The 23,559-nt window shown below is 31.3% G+C and overlaps 2 protein-coding genes, 1 long non-coding RNA gene and 2 pseudogenes across 3 annotated transcripts; 1 reads left to right on the top strand and 4 right to left on the bottom strand.

Moving 5' to 3' along the window:
- Positions 1 to 2,198: 2,198 nt before the first annotated feature.
- LOC148569603 (uncharacterized) lies at positions 2,199 to 5,440 on the top strand. The gene is made up of 3 exons (XR_015881407.1): positions 2,199 to 2,343; positions 3,933 to 4,043; positions 5,147 to 5,440. It is a non-coding gene; the product is annotated as an uncharacterized LOC148569603 (long non-coding RNA).
- Positions 5,441 to 7,250: 1,810 nt separating this feature from the next.
- On the bottom strand, positions 7,251 to 9,228 carry LOC107638196 (heat shock cognate 70 kDa protein-like; annotated as a pseudogene).
- A 584-nt stretch (positions 9,229 to 9,812) lies between these two features.
- LOC107637457 (heat shock cognate 70 kDa protein-like) lies at positions 9,813 to 12,834 on the bottom strand. Its single transcript, XM_088485128.1, has 4 exons — positions 12,615 to 12,834; positions 10,837 to 12,464; positions 9,965 to 10,093; positions 9,813 to 9,881 (listed from the first exon to the last, which is right to left on the bottom strand). The coding sequence occupies exons 1-4, from the start codon at positions 12,832 to 12,834 to the stop codon at positions 9,813 to 9,815; spliced, it is 2,046 nt and encodes a 681-aa protein (XP_088341254.1).
- Positions 12,835 to 13,943: 1,109 nt separating this feature from the next.
- LOC107637458 (heat shock cognate 70 kDa protein-like) lies at positions 13,944 to 15,999 on the bottom strand (annotated as a pseudogene).
- Positions 16,000 to 20,326: 4,327 nt separating this feature from the next.
- On the bottom strand, positions 20,327 to 22,537 carry LOC110262419 (heat shock cognate 70 kDa protein-like). The gene is made up of 2 exons (XM_021122254.2): positions 22,318 to 22,537; positions 20,327 to 21,990 (listed from the first exon to the last, which is right to left on the bottom strand). Exons 1-2 carry the CDS (start codon positions 22,535 to 22,537, stop codon positions 20,327 to 20,329), a joined length of 1,884 nt encoding a protein of 627 aa, XP_020977913.1.
- Positions 22,538 to 23,559: the final 1,022 nt, after the last annotated feature.

Raw genomic sequence — 23,559 nt, forward strand, 5'->3', positions numbered from 1 at the left:
ATTAATTTGCAGCAGAAATATCAAAATCAAATGATGAAGGTTCTGGTGAGATAGGAGGAGTTAAGCAGGAGATTCCAAAAGGTTGCTATCGATGCTGCATAGCGAAATTCTGCTATATTTGTTTTTGCAAGAAACATCCTCCGCCTCCTAGCATAGCTAATGAGCTACTGAACAATAATAACAATTTATGAGATAGAGGAAAATAATAAAAATTATATATATTGTTAGAAATAAGAGAAGAGGAAGCCTGCCTTTTTTTAATTCTCTCTCTCTCTCTCTATATATATATATATATATTTATTATAAAATTTATATGAATAATATGTAAAAACGATTGCCAATGAATTATAGCTCAAATGACATAGTCTCTCTATACTCAATTAAGAGGCTGCGGGTTCGAGTTTTCTATCCTTAGTTAAAAAAAAAAATATATATATGTAAAAACGATTTTCAATTAAAACTGTTTTTTTCCCGCAATTTTTGCCAGCGAAAATACAATTAAATACACAAATTGATAAATTTTTGCATTTTGATCTAAATTACTAAATAAAGAATTTATTTTATTTAAATAAAAAATCCCTTGATTCAATTCTTTTTTCCTTTGCTTGATATAGACTTAATCTATTTAATTATATTTATTTTTATTTTCCGACCACGAACACCTTAAAGATATCCATGAAGAAAATTTTAACTTTTCTAATATATTATTAACTTGTTAGAAACCTAAAAAAACAAAATTATTAAAATGTTCTTACTTAGACATCCTTTATAAATACTCTAACAATGCAATAATTACTTTTAAGAATTTGCTAATAAATGTATATATAAAAAATTTGAAATCTATAAAATATTTATAGTTGTCAGAAATCGAATTGGTGATCGAACCGGTCAGAATATTAATTTACTAATTTATTGATTTAAACGATGAATCACTGGTTTAATTGGTAGAATCGATCTTATATAAATAAAAAATAAAAAATAATAAAAAACTTAAAATTAAAAATTAAAATACATATCTTCACTAATATTTTAAAAACAATCAAGTTTCAATAAATTATAATCAACAAATTATAATCCGGTTATTATTAAATAAGTATATAAAATTCTGATATCTTTTAATAATAAAAATTTTTTAATTTTATTTTTATATTAAAATATTTTTATATTTATTATATAGTTATATATTATATATATTTATTAAAAAATAATATTAATAAATATCATATAATCGTAAAAAATATTTATATTATAATTAATAAAAATATTTGATATTTTTTATTTATACATGTTTAATAATATTTATAATTAATTTAAATATAAATGAGTATAAAATAAAAATAATATTTAAAAAAAATTATTGTGCGATTTTACTATATAATTAATAATAAAGATATAAAATAATATAAAATAACATAATTTAATGACAAAAGGAAATTGCAGTACAAGAAAAATTTAGGTTCAAATCACATATTTATCAATTTTAAAATTTGTTTTTGAGTGGTTTGATTATGTCGATTCTGACCGATTCTTACTAATTTTTTACCTTAAACAATCCATTCAATCCCGTTTTCATTTTGACCTTAAACAATCCATTCATCCAGTTTTTACAACTATAAAAATACTTAAAAAAATGATACTAATCAATACATCTTTAACAAATATATCTTGACAATTATTATTATTATTATTATTATGGTAAGTTAATAAATTATAAATTTCTTTTCTATATATGGATATATTTTGTAGTCAATCCTCTTTTTAAATATGGTAAGATTTTTTTTGTTTTCTTGCGTTATGGTCAATCCTCATCCAAACTTTTATTAAATTGTCAGTTGACTTTATTAAAAATATAATTTTTTTTTACGTTTTTAAATATTTCATAGATTTGTTTATTATTCATATTTTTTTAGAGTATTTTTATCAGTAAAATAAATTTTTAGATATTATTTTGTTAATTTTTCTATTATAATAGAAAATTTTCATATTTTTATACAATAATATTTTAGAAACTTAAGATGTATATATAATAATAATTTACTAATAAAAATTTAAAATTCTAATAGTTTAAACTAATAAAACAAGTAATATAAATAATTATATTTCAAACAAAATCTATATTAATTTATTATTAATTAATTTTTATCATTTCTCCACTGTATTCTTATCAATCTCCTATATAAAGCATTTTTATAGTCTTTTGATAACTCATCATCTTCTATCATCAAATTATAGCTCTCTATAAAAAAATGGCTTCAAAGTATGCATTAGTGATTTTAGGGCTCTTAGCCATGATTGTTCTGATTCCATCCAAGACGACAGCTGCAAGAGGCTTTCCTATGAAAGGTAATCAATTTGAATCATTGCTAAAGCTTTCTCATTAAGGGTTCTTTATCTCACTAATGTCAATATTAATTTATAATAAAAAAATATTTTTAATAATGAATAAAGGTATATTGAAAATATTGATCAATCTGTACTAAATTCATTGTATCAGATTTTATATTTATACTTTTTAAATTTGAATTCGATCCAATTCACACATTTACAGTTTGAATCGGATATCGATTAAATATATTTGTAAAATAAAAAATATATTAAAATACTTATTTCTTTTAGGGGTGTTTATGGATATGATCGGATTTGTACATCCGTAGTGTTTATCCGAATCTAATTAAAAAATTATGAATATCGATCCGATCCGAGATCGGATCTAATTCACACACTAATAGTATCGGATTGCGGGTTTCATATAGGCTTCCGCATATATGCGGATTTGCAAAAATAAATAAATAAGTAAATATTATTTTTATATTTTGTTTCAACTAATAATTATCATGTATATATATATATATATATATATATATATATATTGTATTATTTTATTTTTATTATTTAAGAAAATCATGTTTAATAACATTATAAGAATAAACATATTTAAAGAGTGAAAAAAAGAGATTTTATTGATATTTTCTAGTAAAAATAAGTTTTTTAAAATATTTATATGTTTTGTGAATATATCTGATATCCGATCCGATTTACAAATGTGCAAATTGAATCGGATCTAAACTTAAAAATCACGGATATCGGATTCGATGATTTTAGTGTAGAACGGATCGAGATTTTAGCCATATCTGATCCGATTCACGTTCATCCCTAATTTCTATTAAAAAAAGTCAATAAAATATTTTTTTATTTTAATATTTTTCACTTTTCTTAAATATATTTACTCTTAAAATATTAATAAATTAATTTTTTTTAAAATAACAAAATAAATTAATACGACATATATGAATAATAATTTTATTAATTGAAAAATATAAATAAAATATATATTATTTATTTATTATTAGATGTGAATATGCAAATTGGATCCGCAGATTAAAAATTTTGTCCATTAAATTTATCTTTCATAGGTATACTGTAAGAATTAGATTTATTTTTTCACAGATAAATTTATTAACCTTCGAATATTGATGGGTTAAAATAATAGTTTTTTTTGTTCTATTCTAGTCAAGGTTATTGAAAATTGTTTTTTTCTTTTTCTAATTCTTATTTATCTTGTAAAATTTATATGAGTAATATATAAAAACTGTTTTCAATGAAAACTGTTTTTTTTTTTATCAAATAAAATTAGAGAAAAGCCAAACCCACCAATACTCTTGCTGTTAATAAATTATTCAGCTGAATTAAATTTTCTTTTGTCAATTTTTTTATGAAATGGAATATTAAACGCAATTCGGACGGTCTGTTTAATGATAGAGAACTCGCATGGTCTGAGTTCTATTCCACTAATATCACGTGACTGTGAAGTATCTATATTTCTCATATGCAAGTCCAACATCACTTTTACTTTCATATTCAAATTAAAAAGCGGCTCTTCAATTGTGTATAATATATATATATATATGGTGAAAAATGGGAAAGAAATGCAGGATCAATAGGCACTATGGAACTCGAGTGCCCCACACGGTGCTGTATACCTATCCCCGTCGCCCGCTGTATATGTTGTTGCGATAAACCACCTGAGATTATAGAAACTACAGGTACTGTTACACTTCTAAAATTTTAATCAACAATCTCTCAAAATAATAATAATATAAATCTAATTGTCAAAAATGAGCTATAACTTAAATGACATAGAGCTTGTTTGGGTGAGCTTTTAAGAAAATATATTTTTTTAAAAGATCTTATGGAAAAGTAAAAGTAATTTTATGTTTGGGTATCTCATGCAAAAAAATCTTTTTATCTATCAATTATGTTTGGATATAACAATATAAAAGTACTTTTTTGTTTATTTATTACATAAAAAACATATTTTTTTAAGAAAAAAAGATATTTTAAAAAAAGATGTAAATTACAACTTATCAAAAAAGATGTTTTTCTAATTTTTCTAGTGCTTTTACTTTTACTACTCGAAATTTGCCAAACACGCTAAAAAAAAAAAAAATCCTTTTTCATTGAAAAAAGATTTTTTTTTTATCAAAATAATGACGCCCAAACAAACACATAGTCTCTTCATACTTATTTATTGGTTACGGGTTCGAGTCTCTTTATTTTTGGTAAAAAAATAAAAAAATAATATAAACCTAGTTTGGGATAGTATCAATTAGATATAATGATATATAATAAATAAATCTCAATCAGGTAATAAACTTTTATTTATTTATTTTTTAAATACAATTAGACTAATATCGTAATATTTATATACGTTCTTTTTTTTTTTGAAGAGTGCTAGAAGGCCAGCATTTTTGTTAAATTCTGGCCAATACTTAACCATCAAAAGAAAATTGAATGATTTTACACCATTAGATGCAATCTCACATAATTAAAAACATTATTAATGACTAATTAATAACTAAAAATCACAAAATCTGTAGACTTTCTCTTTTTTTTTACTACAAAAATACAATGAAATGCATAAAATAATATATTTCTGTATTGCGTTTAACCTAGTAACTAATTATTTTTTTATTAAATGAAAAGAGCCGTAATTATTATTTTTATTGTCGCTAAAGAAAAATAAATTGTCACTAAAAATATTATTTTTAGTGGTGGTTATTATGTACGTTGTTTATTTGCTAAATATTAGTACCTTAAATAATTTTTAAGAACTAAAAAGTTCGTTTCGTATTTAATTAATTTGCAGAAAAAATCACATGGTAATGAAGTAGAAGGTTCTGGTGGAATAGGAGGAGTTAAGCTGCTGGGGACTCCAGGCCAGTAGGTTGCAAAAGAAAATTCTGCTATGCTTGTTAATTGTTATTTCAATTTGCAAGAGACCTCCTCCTAGCATAGCTACTAAACAAGATTAATAATTTATGAACATTTTATATATGTGGTTTGTGTGTAAACCTTTTTAAAATAAAATATTGAAATAAGAGGAATGGAACAAAACTTATGTTAATAGAAATAAAAGAGGCTTTTTAATTTGTATATGGAAGTCAAGCTGGTGTTGTACTCGGTTATGGGAAGGAGGGGGGCTTCGTATTAGTGTGATGTCAGGGTGGAATGGAAATCGGACCCTGCGATTTCATAACAATTTCATAAAAAATTTACACACTACTAGCAACACGGAGGTTTCGATTACCACCTTTTAAAAATTCAAAATTTCACCAACTCCAAATCGGACCCTCCTATTTGTGGAGTCAAATTTGAAATTCAATGAACTTGCACTCTCTCCGAGTTTTAGGATCTGACATTAATAAAAAATCTGTATTCCATGACTCCGTATCTGGAGAAGACACGCACATGCCTTCCATATTGAAAAAATTGAGCCAATAAAAAAAATGAAGTCAATCTTTTTTAATTATTACATGTCTCTATATATCTTTCCATTTTATTAGCCTAGAATATAATTAAGAGCTGACAAATAAAAGGAACCAAGTGAAAAAAAAAATGAAATAGAACGGATAAATTGCATAATGAGTTATTTGATAAAAAAAAAAAAAATTTAACCAGGTAAGTTAAACCGTATATATTGAGAACAATTGGATAAAGTTTGTTAGTTAGTACCGACTGGCAAAAAATTATGTATATACAGGTTCTCCAATTAATGTACGTATGATAGGATGATAATAAGTTAAATAACACCTTTATTATACGATTAGTTGGTTAGGTGTAGACTATATCAAAGTAATTTGTATTTACAGTGTGTAATATAAAGTTTTCTCTGCTTTTTTACATTTAAGTTGAAACTACTATTATTACTAACTTGATAATACTAAATTATATGCAGCAATAATCATCATCTAAAAATATTTCGTGTTATTTAGGTCGATCTTATTTCTTATATTATGTGCACACTTTCTCAAACTCAAAAGTTTGATCCTCCTGGCAATCTTTGTAGGTATAATTATAGGTGAAAACTCAGGTGCAGTTAACTTCACGTGAAGTTGATAATTGAGAATTGATAGACAAAAATTCAGTCAAATTAGTCAACTAATTTAACGACTCTCAACCATTAATTTTAGTTGAAGTTGACCGAAACTGAGTTTTCAACATAGTTATATAGTATTTTGAGGAATCAAAACATACACATACATATCTCCTTTGGTTATTACTTATTAGGTTAAATTACATAGTTAGTCCCTACACTTTTAGTGAAATTGTAAATTAATCCTTACACTTTAAAAATTTATAATTGGGTCTTTAAAAAAATTAAAATTTATAATTTAGTCCCCACCGTTCAAAAAGTGTCTGATTTAACAAAATATTCTCAGCATATTCTCCATTTTAATAGTATTATGTTAAATCAACACTTTTTGAACGACAAGGACTAAATTACAAATTTTAATTCTCTTTAGAGACTCAATTACAAACTTTTAAAGTGTAGGAATCAATTTACAATTTCACTGAAAGTGTAGGAACTAACTGTATAATTTAACGTACTTATTAATACACAATTTTTTTATATTAATATTATTTATTAATATTATTTATTATCTGTACTAGGACACATCAAGCGGATTAATCATCATAAAATACAAATCTATGAACTACAAAATGAGAATAATAAAAGTTTTGGTCAAATGCACAATAGGATAGTACTATTCATATTCATTAGTCAATATCATATTATTGATCCTTAAACAGAAAGCATAACAAAATTTAAAAGAGCAAGCTGAAATGATGCATGTAAAGCGGAAATTTCCCTAAACATTCTTACTACTAATAATAATAATAATAATAATAATCCAAATCATCAGTTTCTTCATGGTTGTATCCATGGACCTTGTTGATCATATTGGTTGTCAAATATTCTGCAACTTTTTAAGATAGTTCTTAAACACAGAAGCCTCAGTTTCATGCTCACTCTGAAGCAATCTTTTTCCCTCTCTTAATGCAGCCATAATTACCTTAGAGCTGAAATCTAAATCCTTCATAGCTTTCTCCATGCAGTAAATATATTCATCCAAAGTATTCTTTGCTTCCACCATCTTCTTGAACTTCATATCCTCTTCCTTGAACAACACAGCTTCCTCAATCATTCTCTTAATTTCAGCACTTGAGAGTCTTCCTTTTTCATTAGTAATGGTGATTCCATTCTTCCTACCAGTTGTTTCATCCTCAGCACAAACTTTTAAGATACCATTAAGGTCCAGTTTAAACTTAACATTGATAGGATGATCTTGAGGAACAAGTGGAAGCCCCAAAAGCTTAAACTTACCAAGCAAGTTATTTTCACTGGCTTTTGTCCTTTCACCCTCATACACCATAATTGAAGCAGATGATTGATCATCTTTAGTTGTTAGATATACAGCACTTATACTTGCTGGAATGACGGTATTCCGAGGAATTACAACACTCATCAAATCTCCTTGTGTTGATATACCAAGAGACAGAGGAGTGACATCCACCAGAACCAAGTTTGGTACAATGCTATAACTTTCACTCAACAAAGCAGCTTGAACTGCAGCACCATAAGCAACTGCTTCATCCGGGTTGATACTCTTACAGAGCTCCTTCCCCTCACAATTTCTGCAATAATCTCTGCACTTTGGGAATCCTTGAAGATCCACCAACAAGGACCACATCATGTACATCACTTTTGGCCATGTTAGCATCATCAAGGCACTTCTGAGAAATCTCCATGCACTTCTCAAACAAGTCCCTGTTGAGTTCTTCAAACCTTGCACGAGTTATAGAGAAACGAAAGTCAATGCCTTGAAACAAAGCATCTATCTCAATAGTAGTCTCATTAGCATGTGAAAGTATCCTTTTCGCTTTCTCACATTCGTTTCTCAACCTCCTCATTGATCTGGGATCCCGAGTAATGTCCATTCTGATCTTTCTTTTGAACTCTTGTACCAAGTGACTCATCATTCTGTTATGGAAATCTTCCCCTCCCAGATGAGTGTCTCCGGCAGTGGCCTTAACTTCAATGTTATCACCTTCAATTGTGACTAGAGACACATCAAAGGTACCACCACCAAGATCAACTATGAAAACATTGCGCTTTCCGGAACATTTGGCTCTCTTTTGAAGGCCATATGCAAGAGCCGCGGCTGTTGGTTCGTTGATGATTCTGATGACATTAAGGCCGGCAATGATGCCGGCATCTTTGGTGGCTTTTCGCTGCGAGTCATTGAAATAGGCAGGGACTGTAATCACTGCATTGTCCACAGAAGACTCCAAATAGGCCTCTGCAATCTCCTTCATCTTTGTGAGGATCATAGATGAGATTTCTTCAGCAGCAAGACACTTTTCCCTGCCTTTGTAGTTCACCATAATCATGGGTTTGTCATCAACACCAGATACAACCTTGAATGGCCATAACTTAAGATCATTGTAAATTGCAGGATCTTTGTATTTTCTGCCAATCAACCTTTTAGCATCTACAAAAGAGTAATCTTGTTTTAGTTTCATATTTTCTTTGTGTAGGAGAAATAATAATGAACCAAACTAGTGTACTATAGTTAGATGAATGTGGTAACTAACTAACTAACTAACAATCAGTTTGAATCAAATTAACATTATTAATGAGACTAAGATGAAATCAAACATGTTACCAAAGATGGTGTTAGAGGGGTTGGCTGCGGCTTGATTTTTAGCAGCATCACCAATCAACCTTTGAGAATCAGTGAAGGCAACAAAAGAAGGTGTAGTTCTGTTGCCTTGATCATTCACAATAATCTCTGCACGACCATTTTGTTCTTCCCATGCAGCAACACACGAGTATGTAGTTCCAAGATCGATTCCTATCGCATGACCCTTATGTTTTGTTGCCATACTTCAATTCTCTTTGAGAAAAGCAGTGTATAAATGAAATATGAACATGAATAGCTTCTGAATGCGTATATATGTACACACAGATAAATAGAAAGATATACTAATAAAATTTTATTTATGTTCCTTGAAACCATAAATGAATTATTAATGTATTATACTAGTATCAAGATTCAAGGGTGAAGCTTAATTGTTCGTTCCCCAGTAGTTAACCAAACACTATATGGCTATCAGTCATGCGAATCATCACTGATACTACTATGACCTTGAATAAAGCAAAGAAAAATCTCTGCATTTACTCTCTTCTCTTTGTCTCTCTCAGATATCAATGTCATCGAAACTTGATTTTCTTCTACCTTTGTAACCATGCATCCCGGTAACAGTAATAAGTATATTTCATAAATAGTGAAAACTTGCATGCAGTTGTCTTTATCCTTACATGATTTGACAAGTTTAACTAAATTATCATGTAGTGTTTAACTTTCACCATTAATAAATATTCATAAGGACCTTAACTAAAGCAATGTTAGATTTAATTCATTAATAATCATCCAAAGCATTTATAGCTAATGCCTTTTCAAGAAACTTCATATCTTCAGCCTTGTATTTCTCATTCGCTTGATGGTAATCTGGTTCTCATTGCCAGTGATATTTTCCTTAGCAGATACACAGAGGATGCCATTAGAATCTATATCAAAGCATACCATAATAGGATGGCCTCGAGGAGCAGGAGGAATACCAGAAAGTTGTTATCACTGGCATTCATCCTCTCACCCTCGTAAACTTGTTCATCTACAGAGCATTGGTTATCATAGACTGTGATATATTCTGCTGTCTTGAAATAAGCAGGCACAGTAATCACAACATTCTAACAACAATCATTGGTTTGTCATTAACACCAGATATGACCTTAAATGGCCACAACATGAGATCATTCTTAAGAATGGGGTCCCTATATTTCCTACCGGTTAACCTCTTAACTGTTAATGTTGTAAGTGTGAGGAGCGTATAAAATTAGTTTCACACTCATGAAAGCAAGGAAGAGTGAGAAATTTATAAGATAAGAGACTTATTAACTTAACACTTCAAGATTTTGAGTTAGATGTGGTGTTACTAACAAAAATATCTGCATTCTAAACGATCACCTTTGAAAGAAGGAGATATAATATAAAAAATTCATTTGATCTCATCAACAAACGAACTAAACTATGATAAATTGATAATACAATACTATAGGTTAAGCTGATATAGCTTTCTTTATATAGATATTTTAGCTCTCCAAAGTTATAAGCTGATATAGTTAGGTGAATGTAGTAATTAACTACCACTTTTCAACCAAAAACAAGCAACTTCAACTAATTACTTTCCCACTAAGATTACTAGGAACATAAAACCAAACTAAAATAATTTAAGAGGTATTTATAATTTTTTATTAAGTTAAAATAAAATTAAAAAACTCTAAGTCCACAAATATAAAGCCAAACTTTGGTAACTAAATAAACAAAATCAAAATATATCAAATTAAATTAAATATTTTAAAAATATAAACTAATAAGTCTGGAAAAATACTTAAACACTTTATATCCCGAACATTTTGAAGCAAGTATTAACCTTGTTGATCAGTATTGGTCGACAAATGTTCTGTAATCTTCTAAGATAGTTCTCAAACACACAAGCTTCAGTTTCATGCTCATTCTGAATCAAAGCTTTTCCCTCACTGAATGCAGCCATGATTCTCTGCTTTTTGGAAGGCGAAACCTTAGAACTTACATCAGAATCCTCCATAGCTTTCTCCATTTTGTAAATATAATCGTCCAAAGCATTCTTTGCTTTTACCATCATCTTGAACTTCTTATCCTCTTCCTTGAACAATGCAGCTTCCTTAACCATTCTATTAATTTCAGCATTTGAGAGTCTTCCTTTCTCATTAGTAATCGTAATTCCATTCTTGCTACCAGTTGTTTTATCCTCAGCACGAACCTTCAAGATACCATCAAAATCCAGTTCAAAGTAAACATTGAAAGGATGGCCTTTAAAAACAAGAGGAAGGCCCGAAAGCGGAAACGTACCCAGCAAATTATTGTCACTGGCTTTTGTCCTTTCACCTTCATACACATTTATTGTAACAGTGGATATATAATCTTTAGGTGTAAAATACACAGCACTTCTTTTTGCAGGAATGATGGTATTCCTAGGAATTACAACACTCATCAAATCTCCTTTTACTTTTATACCAAGAGACAGAGGAGTTACATCCACCAGAACCAAGGGTGGGACAAAGCTGTAGTCTTCACTCAACAATGCAGCTTGGACAGCGGCGCCAAAAGCGACGGCTTCATCCGGGTTGATACTCTTGCAAAGCTCCTTCCCTTCAAAGAAGTTGTGTAATAAACTCTGCACTTTTGGGATTCTTGAAGATCCACCAACAAGGACCACATCATGTATCTTGCTTTTCTTCATCTTAGCATCATCAAGACACTTCTGAGCAATCTCCATGAACTTCTCAAACAAGTCCCTGTTGAGTTCCTCAAAGCAAGCACGAGTTAAAGAAAACCGAAAATCAACGCCTTGAAACAAAGCATCTATCTCAATTGTAGTCTCATTAGTATGTGACAGTATCCTTTTCGCTTTCTCGCATTCATTTCTCAACCTCCTCAGTGCTCTGGGAGTCCCAGTAATGTCAACTCCGTTCTTTCTTTTGAACTCTTGTACCAAGTGACTCACCATTCTGTTATCAAAATCTTCCCCTCCGAGATGAGTGTCTCCGGTAGTGGCCTTAACTTCAATGTTATCACCTTCAATTGTGACTAGAGACACATCAAAGGTACCACCACCAAGATCAAATATGAAAACATTGCGCTTTCCGGAACAGTTGCCTCTCTTTTGAAGGCCATATGCAAGAGCCGCAGCTGTTGGTTCGTTGATGATTCTGATGACATTAAGGCCGGCAATGATGCCGGCATCTTTGGTGGCTTTTCGCTGCGAGTCATTGAAATAGGCAGGGACTGTAATCACTGCATTGTTCACAGAAGAGTCCATATAGGCCTCTGCAATCTCCTTCATCTTTGTGAGAATCATAGATGAGATTTCTTCAGCAGCAAGACACTTTTCCTTGCCTTTGTAGTTCACCATAATCATTGGTTTGTCATCAACACCAGATACAACCTTGAATGGCCATAACTTAAGATCATTCTCAATTGTGGGATCTTTGTATTTTCTGCCAATCAACCTTTTAGCATCTACAAAATAGTAAAATTTCCTGTGATATTTTCATATTTTCTATAACCAACCAAACCAATGTTCTATAGTTAGATAAATGTAGTAACTAACTAACACTTTGAATCAGATTAACATTATTAACGACACTGAAAAGAAATCAAACATGTTACCAAAGATGGTGTTAGAGGGGTTGGCAGCAGCTTGATTTTTAGCAGCATCACCAATGAACCTGTGAGAATCAGTGAAGGCAACGAAAGAAGGTGTAGTTCTGTTGCCTTGATCATTCACAATAATCTCTGCACGACCATTTTGCTTTTCCCATGCTGCAACACACGAGTATGTAGTTCCTAGATCGATTCCTATTGCACGACCCTTTTGTTTTTTTGCCATTCTTCAATTCTCTCTGTCAAAAGCAGTGCATAAATGAAATAAGATTATGAATAGCTTCTGAGTGTGTACATATAGAGAGAAATAGAAATATATACTAATAAAAGGGTTTATTTATATTCCTTGAAACCATAAAATAAATTAATAATATAGATTTAATATGTAAATTAATGTTAAACTTGAATGCTCATTTATGAAAAATGCTAAAAATCATAGCAAATTGAGAGTGACATCTAAAAGCTTAAAGCATCTAAAATTCTAGCCTAGCCCTAACAGCTTAAGACTTGAGAGTGACAGCATAAAACTCTTAATCTGCATGTCTGATCACAAACTGAAAAAATAAGTATAGAGTATAACATTGTTGTGGACACAGTTACACATACCTTAGAACTCAAAAGGGTAGATAGATGAGTCAAGCAAGAAACCAACAAATATCAAAGTTCAGAACCAAAAACAACGAAGAAGATAATAAAAATATCCCATCTCCTTTTATATATATATATAGATCAAGAATGTAGGACTTCTGTTGAACTCTAAATTTTAAATTCGAATTTTAAATTTTAGATTATAAATTTTAAATCAGAACCGTTAATATAAAATACTATAGAATAAGTTGATATAGCTAGGTGAGTGCAGTAACTAACTACCACTGTTCAACATAAATAACTGACAAAATCAAATCAAATTAATTAAGATTAACAAGAGAATTAGATGAAGTAAGTGTTGTTAGTTGGGTTAGCTGCAGCCTGGTTTTTATCAGAATCACCAATAATACCTATGAGCTTTGGTGAAAGCAACGCATGAAGGATTGGTTCCACGCTTCCATGCAACACAAGAGCACAGCACTGTATATGTCTATATATGTTGGTGATCCTTATTTATATTGGAATTTAAACATGATAAATTGGAATCTATTAGCTGCAAAATAAGGAGGTTTTGGTGAGGTGCACAATAGGATAGCACTATTTTCATTCATATTCATTAGTCAATATCATGCCTTAATTCTTAAACTATTAACTAAAACACTAGAGCCCTCCTTTTTACTGTTAAGTGTTAAGGAGGCAACACAAAACAGAAGCAAAACAAAATAAAAAGAGCATGCTGAAATTTCCCTAAATTGTCTTAGTAATAATAATCCAAGTTTCATCATCACTGTATCCATGGACCTTGTTGACATATTGGTTGACAAATGTTGTGCAAGTTATTAAGATAGTTTTCAAACACAGAAGCCTCAGTTTGATGCTCACTCTGAAGCAATCTTTCTCCCTCTCTTAATGCAGCCATAATTCTCTGCTTTTCGGAAGCCGAAACCTTAGAGCTTACATCAAAATCCTTCATAGCTTTCTCCATCCAGTAAATATATTCATCCAAATCATTCTTTGCTTTAACAATCTTCTTGAACTTCTTATCCTCTTCTCTGAACGATGCAGCTTCCTCAATCATTCTCTTAATTTCAGCACTTGAGAGTCTTCCTTTCTCATTAGTAATGGTGATTCCATTCTTGCTACCTGTTGTTTCATCCTCAGCACGGACCTTCAAGATACCATCAAAATCCAGTTCAAAGTAAACATTGAAAGGATGGCCTCTAAAAACACGAGGAAGGCCCGAAAGCAAAAACATGCCCAGCAAATTATTGTCACTGGCTTTTGTCCTTTCACCTTCATACACATTTATTGGAACAGCGGATTGATAATCTTCAGCTGTACCATATATAGCACTTTTTTTTTTGCAGGAATGATGGTATTCCTAGGAATCACAACACTCATCAAATCTCCTTCTAGTTTTATACCAAGAGACAGAGGAGTTACATCCACCAGAACCAAGGTTGGGACAATGCTGTAGTCTTTACTCAACAATGCAGCTTGGACAGTGGCGCCAAAAGCGACGGCTTCATCCGGGTTGATACTCTTGCAAAGATCCTTCCCTTCAAAGAAGTTCTGTAATAAACTCTGCACTTTTGGGATTCTAGAAGATCCACCAACAAGGACCACATCATGTATCTCTCTTTTTTCCATCTTAGCATCATAAAGACACTTCTGAGCGATCTCCATGCACTTCTCAAACAAGTCCCAGTTGAGTTCCTCAAACCTTGCACGAGTTACTGAAAAATGAAACTCAATGCCTTGAAACAAAGCATCTATCTCAATTGTAGTCTCATTAGTATGTGAAAGTGTCCTTTTTGCTTTCTCGCATTCGTTTCTCAACCTCCTCAGTGCTCTGGGATTCCCAGTAATGTCAACTCTGTTCTTTCTTTTGAACTGTTGTACCAAGTGACTCACCATTCTGTTGTCGAAATCTTCCCCTCCGAGATGAGTGTCTCCAGCAGTGGCCTTAACTTCAATGTTATCACCTTTAATTGTGACTAGAGACACATCAAAGGTACCACCACCAAGATCAAATATGAAAACATTGCGCTTTCCGGAACAGTGGGCTCTCTTTTGAAGGCCATATGCAAGAGCCGCAGCTGTTGGTTCGTTGATGATTCTGATGACATTAAGGCCGGCAATGATGCCGGCATCTTTGGTGGCTTTTCGCTGTGAGTCATTGAAATAGGCAGGGACTGTAATCACTGCATTGTACACAGAAGACTCCATATAGGCCTCTGCAATCTCCTTCATCTTTGTGAGAATCATAGATGAGATTTCTTCAGCAGCAAGGCACTTTTCCTTGCCTTTGTAGTTCACCATGATCATTGGTTTGTCATCAACACCAGATACAACCTTGAATGGCCATAAGTGAAGATCATTCTGAATTGTGGGATCTTTGTATTTTCTGCCAATCAACCTTTTAGCATCTAGAAAATAGCAAAATGTCTTGTGATATTTTCATATTTTCTATAACAAATCAAACTAATGTACTATAGTTAGATGAATGTAGTAACTAACTAACTAAAAAACACTTTGAATCAGATTAACATTATTAAGAAGAAATCAAATCAAACATGTTACCAAAGATGGTGTTAGACGGGTTTGCAGCAGCTTGATTTTTAGCAGCATCACCAATGAACCTGTGAGAATCAGTGAAGGCAACGAAAGAAGGTGTTGTTCTGTTGCCTTGATCATTCACAATAATCTCTGCACGACCATTTTGCTCTTCCCATGCTGCAACACACGAGTATGTAGTTCCTAGATCGATTCCTATTGCACGACCCTTATGTTTTTTTGCCATTCTTCAATTCCCTTTATCAAAAGCAGTGTATAAATGAAATATGAATATGAATAGCTTCTGAGTGTGTGTATGTATATAGAGAGAGGAAGAACGATATACTAACAAAAGGGTTTATTTATGTTCCTTGAAACCATAAAATGAATTAATAATATCAATGGTCAAGCTTAATTGTTGGTTCCCATAATCTGTATGGAAGATAAAAGGAACTACATGATGAATCTTACTACATTATTTCCTGTTTCTTCTTATGCTAAGTAAACTCTTTACTCTGTAGTATGTATTTTATGACTATGATTATACTTGCATTGTGTACTAACCAAACTTATACATTGATGTAAAAGTTTATAACTTTAAAGCTTTACAATTACTCTTAAGATTACCCATTAACAAAACAATTAAGCATTGACCTGCACTAAGTTATTTAGAAATTGATTAGATAATATGTAAATTAATGTTAAATTTGAATGTTCATTTATGAAAAATGCTAAAACTCTTAACAAATTGAGAGTGACATCTAAAAGCTTAAAGCATCTAACATTTTAACCTAGCCCTAACAGCTTAAGACTTGAGAGTGACAGCATAAAACACTCTTCATCTTTTTTTAGCAATTTTTTTTTTGTTGCATTTCAGTTGAAAAAATCTTGAGTGCTTGAGCATGGCACACCAAGTATTTGTGGATAACAGCAGCAAAGTTTCAAACTTGCTTTGAAAATGAACGATTTTGGATTATTGGATAGTAGTACATGAGAAGGAAACTCATCATGCTCCTTTCTACTTAATCTGCATGTCTGATCACAAACTGAAGCAAGTGGAAATTTAAGTGACAGCGAGATTATAACGTGTCAAGAACAAGCATCATTTGCTAACTTTCATTTGTGATGATCAGAAGACAAAAGTATAGAGTATACCATTGTTGTGGAAAGTTACACATACCTTAGAACTCAAAAGGCTAGATGAGTGGAAGCAAGAAATCAACAAATATCGAAGTTCAGAACCAAAAACAACGAAGAAGAAAACGAGGCCTGGTTTGCTGCTTCGCCTTCCTAAGCAAGTTTCTCCATGAGACCGGGACTAGAGAAAAAGGTAACCGCAAAAGAAATAAATAGAACGGTTTAGCTCACGTATACGGTATACTGTTTTTATATAAAAAAATATATATATAAAATTTAATTTTTAATGTATTTATTGTTTATTTATCAAAATAAATAATTAAAAGATTGTATTAATACTCTTAGGATATATACTAATTAAATCTTAACAAAAAAAATCTCGTTTCCTTTTATATATATATATATATAGTACAAATAACAATTTATTCCGACAAAATATATCAAAAATGGAGTACTTCTGACTTTTAAATCCTAAAATGTTTGCATTGGTGAAGGAGTTAGAATATTGAGTAGAGAAAGTTAGAAATTAGAATTGAGTAGAGCTTTAGAAATGAAGCTGACGTTTAATTTAGATAAATATTTGAGAATTTTTTTACTGCATGAACATTAAAAAAAAAAAAGAAGATTTTCAGTTCATTGTTAATAGAATGACATCTCAGCTTAGCACTTAAAAAAACACAAAACTTCTCTTTTGTATGGTTACTTTGGTAGCATTAGCAACTATCTCTTTTTATCTCATGCAAACAATGAGATTATCACTGAGTATATGTAATAAAGTTGATCAAGTCTACAAAAATTTTGTGTGGGACAACAGCAGAGCTGGTAGTAAGGTCCATTTGATTAATTGGGAAAAGTGTTTACCAAAAAAATTTGGCGAGTTGAGCCAGAATAGCATGGAACTTGGTACGAAACAGGAATGTTCTTTGGATTAAATCAGAAGAAAAAATATATATGTGGGGAGAATACCATGCTCATTGTAAAGAAGTTCAAATCTTGCTCAAATGCATAGAAGAGTATCGTTTAAGTATGGCCCAAGTTTAAAAGGAATTTAATATGGCGGTTCAGTGACGGTGATAGCACTCAATTTTGAAAAGATCATTGGATCTCGAGCGTGAATAAACTTAAAGATTTTGTTCAACCAAAAATATCAGATGATATACTGAATATGGTTAGTGCGAAAAATGACAATTGGGATTTAGGTAAAATTGAGGAGGTTTTAGGAGAGGACTAAGTCCCTGTTTTTTCGTCCTTGAAAGCTCCAGAAACAAACTTGGGGATGATCAAGTAGTGTGACTTCTTAATTCTAGCGGTAAATTTAGCAATAAGTCAACGTTTTCTATCTACTTGAACGTTCCTGAGGACTCTAAGGCTTATTTATTTTTGAAAATTTGGAAAGTTGAAGCCCTCCAAAAGATGCCCACCTTTCTTTGACTAGTTACTAATGAAGCCTTTTTGACAAATGAGGTTCGAGTTTGCAGGCACATGATCCAAGAGGATACTTACCCGATTTGTGATTCTTTTTCAGAGTCTTTGCTCCACGTCCTTCGTAACTGCAGAGTCGCAACAAATATATGGAAGAACATTGACACTTCATTGAGTTCCAGTACGTTCTTTAGTCAACCCCTCTTTCCTAATTATTAAAGAACTTATCATCTCAATCCCATTATCATGGCGTTCTTTGGCCCTAGTATTTTACTGCACTCTATGCTCTCTTTGTTATCGTTGCAACAAGCATTTTTTGAGAGGGACAATACAGTAGATAAAGGTAATATCCATGATTTGTTACAAAGGACACTCAGGCGACTTACGGAGGTACGTTAAGAGACCATGAAGATAAATTTTTAGCTTGTTATAGTGCAAATCTAGACAGGTATACAATGACTTTAGCAGAACTTTGGAGTATTCTATTATGATTGGATTTAACTTTAAACTTTGGATACATGAATATTTACATCGAAGTGGATTCTAAAGTAGCAGTAAATCTCTACCTTCAAGAAATCATCGAGTTGCGCTTTACAAGAGCATTAGTTTTGGTTATTAAAAAATGTTGCACTAGGCTAAGCAATTAAAACATCTTTCATGAATTTTGAAAAATGAATACTTGTTTAGATAGATTGACATAATAAGAATATGAGTCTCAATTGAAATGTCATTTTTTTTTCTTATGTATTTTTTTAAATTTTCATGCATACTTCATTAAAACTGCTTTCTGTAGGACAATTTCGTTTTCTTTCATTTTGGGTTCTATGTCCCGGTATCTATAAAAAAAAATGTTAAATCTTAAATTATAAATATTAAATTTTACAATTATAAATTTAAATCACAACCGTCAATATAAAATATAATAAATAGATAATTAAAATTTATTTAATTAATAAACAATACTATAGAATAAGTTGAAATAGTTCTTCGTTCCATAGTTATTTGAATTCTCCATCACAAAGGAAAAAAGTTAAAAGCTGATAAACAACACACCAGTGCACAGTTCTAGGATCGGTTCCAATTATGTTTTGTTGACATTTTCTACTTTTTTTTTATACCTGAATACCTTAGCACAGTACTATGTATATATTATATTGGTAATCTTTATTTATATTGAAATCTTTGAGATACAAAAATAAGAATGAGAGATTTTGGTCAAATGTAGCACTACTCACATTCATTGATTACTATCATGTCTTTCTTGATCCTTAAATTATTAACAAAACAGAAGCATAACAAAAATAGAAAGCAAGCTGAAGTTGATGCATGCCAAAAGGGAATTTTCCTAAACTTTCTTAGTAACAATTATCTGAATCACTGTCAAGGGCAACATCATGTACATCATCAAATTACTTCTGAGCAATCTCCATGCACTTCTCAAACAAGTCTTTATATAGATAAACGAAAATCAATACCTTTAAATAAAGCATCAATATCTTTATATAGATATTTTAGCTCTGAAAGTTATAAGCTGATATAGTTAGGTGAGTGTAGTAACTAACTACCACCTTTTAACAAAAAAGCAAGCAACTTCAACTAATTATTTTCTACTAAGATTACTAGGAACGTAGAACTATATATAAGGAAACATCACATCAAATTAATTAAGATTAACAAGAGAACTAGATGAAGTTAGTGTTGTTGGTTGGGTTAGCTGCAGCCTGGTTTTTATATTGAAATTTAATCAAGATGAATTGGAATCTATTAGCTGCAAAATAAGGAGATTTTGATGAAATACACAAATAGAATAGCACTATTTTCATTTCATATTCATTAGTCAATATCATGTCTTAATCCTTAAACTATTAACTAAAACACTAGAGCCTCCTTAATCCTTTTTAGTATTTACTATTAAGGAGGCAACACAAAACAGAAACATAGCAAAATGAAAAGAGCAAGCTGAAATTGGTGCATGCAATGCGCAATTTCCCTAAACTGTTCTAATAATAATAATCCTAATCATAAGTTTCTTCATCACTGTATCCATGGACCTCGTTGATCACTATTGGATGGTAAATGTTCTGTAATTTTTTAAGATAGTTCTCAAACACAGAAGCTTCAGTTTGATGCTCACTCTGAATCAAACTTTTTCCCTCTCTCAATGCAGCATTAATTCTCTGCTTTTCGGAAGGTGAAATCATAGAGCTTACATCAAAATCCTTCAAAGCTTTCTCCATCCTGTAAACATAATAATCCAAAGCATTCTTTGCTTTGATCATTTTCTTGAACTTCTTATCCTCTTCCTTGAACACAGCAGCTTCCTCAATCATTCTCTTAATTTCAGCACTTGAGAGTCTTCCTTTCTCATTAGTAATGGTGATTCCATTCTTGTTACCAGTTGTTTCATCCACAGCACAAACCTTTAAGATACCATCAAAATCAAGTTCAAAGCTAACATTGATAGGATGGCCTCGAGGAACAAGAGGAAGCCCCGAAAGCGAAAACAAACCCAGCAAGTTATTTTCACTAGCTTTTGACCTTTCACCTTCATAAACTGGGAATGCAGCAGCAGATTGATAATCTTCAATTGTGACAAATACAGAACCCATCTTAACAGGAATGGCAGTATTCCTCGGAATCACTACACTCATCAAATCTCCACGAATGGCTATACCAAGAGACAAAGGAGTGACATCAACTAGCACCATGTTTGGCACAATGCTATAACTTTCACTAAGCAAAGCAGCTTGAATTGCAGCACCATAAGCAACAGCTTCATCCGGGTTGATACTCTTGCAAAGATCCTTTCCTTCAAAGAAGTTGTGTAATAAACTCTGCACTTTTGGGATTCTAGAAGATCCACCAACAAGGACCACATCATCTATCTCTCTTTTCTGCATCTTAGCATCATCAAGACACTTCTGAGCAATCTCCATGCACTTCACAAACAAGTCCCTGTTGAGTTCTTCAAACCTTGCACGAGTTATAGAAAAACGAAAATCAATGCCTTTAAACAAAGCATCTATCTCAATAGTAGTCTCATTAGCATGTGAGAGTGTCCTTTTCGCCTTCTCACATTCATTTCTCAACCTCCTCAGTGCCCTGGGATCCCTAGTAATGTCAACTCTGTTCTTTCTTTTGAACTCTTGTACCAAGTGACTCACCATTCTGTTATCAAAATCTTCCCCTCCGAGATGGGTGTCTCCAGCAGTGGCCTTAACTTCAAAGACTTCATTTTCAATTGTGACCAGAGACACATCAAAGGTGCCACCACCAAGATCAAATATGAAAACATTGCGCTTTCCGGAACATTTATCTCTCTTTTGAAGTCCATATGCAAGAGCTGCAGCTGTTGGTTCGTTGATGATTCTAATGACATTAAGGCCGGCAATGACACCGGCATCTTTGGTGGCTTTTCGCTGCGAGTCATTGAAATAGGCAGGGACTGTAATCACTGCATTGTTCACAGAAGACTCCAAATAGGCCTCTGCAATCTCCTTCATCTTTGTGAGGATCATAGATGAGATTTCTTCAGCAGCAAGACACTTTTCCTGGCCTTTGTAGTTCACCATAATCATTGGTTTGTCATCAACACCAGATACAACCTTGAATGGCCATAACTTAAGATCATTCTCAATTGTGGGATCTTTGTATTTTCTGCCAATCAACCTTTTAGCATCTACAAAATAGTAAAATGTCTTCATTATAGGTTGAAAGACAGAAAGCTATGATATTTTTCATGTTTTCTTTCGTTTAATGAACCAAACTACTGTAATATAGTTAGATGAATTTAGTAACTAGCAATATACGCTTCAAAACAAAGACAACTAAGTTCAACTTAACTAACTTAAGTTTGGCAGTAGGATTAATTGTTGGTCTCAAAGAGCCAAAATGGTATAAGAAGATTTGTGCTATATATCTACAAATCATCTTATGGTTCAAAACATTATGCCATTAGCCCATGAAATCAACATGAAGGTGAGTGAGATGAAACTAAAGATGTTACCAAAGATTGTGCTGGAGGGGTTGGCAGCAGCTTGATTTTTAGCAGCATCACCAATCAACCTTTGAGTATCAGTGAAGGCAACAAAAGAAGGTGTTGTTCTGTTGCCTTGATCATTCACAATAATCTCTGCACGACCATTCTGTTCTTCCCATGCAGCAACACAGGAGTACGTAGTTCCAAGATCGATTCCTATTGCACGACCCTTATGTTTTGTTGCCATTCTTCAAGTTTGTTTGTGAAAACTGAGAAGCAGTGTATTAAAGAAAGATGAATATACATAGCTTCTGAGTGTGTATGTATATATATATATAAAGAGAGAGAAAGATAAAGATTTACTAATAAAAGTTCATTTATGTTCCTGGGAACCATAAAATGAATTTATTAATGTATTATACTAATATCGAGGGTCAAGCTTAATTATTCGTTCCTATTAAGGCATTAACATCTGTATGGAAGACAAAAGGGATTGCTGAATCTTACTCTTGAGAGTTAAGCTTTAGACTAGTATCCGAAGTTAGTAGTTATCTAAATTTGTGTTTGATATTGCACTTTGAAATTTATAGTAGGCCTTAAAATATTTTTTATCCATCATTTGTCATCAAAAAGTTGAGCTACATTGAAGTTAGTAGTTACTCAAATTTATTCTTTAAAGTTTCTTTTGCTACATCAACTAGTCATTAGAGTATCAACGTGCAGAAATCAGTCCAACTCAACTTTTTATAGCGAGCGATGGACAAAATTTAACTATTAGAGACTATTATGAATTTTGAAGTACAATTTTAAAGATAAATTTATGTAACTATTAATTTTATGGACCACTTTAAGACTCGAGTATAATATTAGGGACTACTTTAAAATTTAACTCTACTTTTAATATTTTCAAAAAATAAATCGATTTATAATTGAAATTCGCATTGAAAATGATAGATAAAATAAAAATGATCTCATTTTAGAGAAACAACATTATTTTAATGGAGAACCAATAAAATTTAATAACTCATATAACAATGTTGATAAATAATAAAAAACATTATAAAATTTTAATTAAATTTGAGATCAGATCGTTAAAGTACAAATCTCATTTATAATTTTAAATTACTATTTATCATATATAATTTCACAAATATTTAGTATCATTTTATAATCACATAAAATAAAATTAAAATTAAAACTATCATTAAAGATGCTCTTATTTAATTTCTTTTTATTCTAAATTTTTTACTATGTAGTATGTATATAATG

This window comes from Arachis ipaensis, chromosome B4 (genome assembly GCF_059453495.1).
Source record: "Arachis ipaensis isolate K30076 ecotype BB chromosome B4, ASM5945349v1, whole genome shotgun sequence".
Taxonomy (NCBI): domain Eukaryota; kingdom Viridiplantae; phylum Streptophyta; class Magnoliopsida; order Fabales; family Fabaceae; genus Arachis; species Arachis ipaensis.

What these genes read in the sequence shown, in the direction of transcription:
- LOC110262419 (XM_021122254.2), bottom strand. Translation starts at nt 22,537, where the DNA reads ATGGCAACAAAACATAAGGGTCGTGCAATAGGAATCGATCTTGGAACT. An exon ending in CCCCTCCAGCACAATCTTTG is followed by an intron (nt 21,991 to 22,317) that starts GTAACATCTTTA and finishes ACTATTTTGTAG; the next exon opens with ATGCTAAAAGGTTGATTGGC.
- LOC107637457 (XM_088485128.1), bottom strand. Translation starts at nt 12,834, where the DNA reads ATGGCAAAAAAACAAAAGGGTCGTGCAATAGGAATCGATCTAGGAACT. An exon ending in GACCAATACTGATCAACAAG is followed by an intron (nt 10,094 to 10,836) that starts GTTAATACTTGC and finishes GATTGTTGTTAG; the next exon opens with AATGTTGTGATTACTGTGCC. An exon ending in CCAGTGATAACAACTTTCTG is followed by an intron (nt 9,882 to 9,964) that starts GTATTCCTCCTG and finishes GTATCTGCTAAG; the next exon opens with GAAAATATCACTGGCAATGA.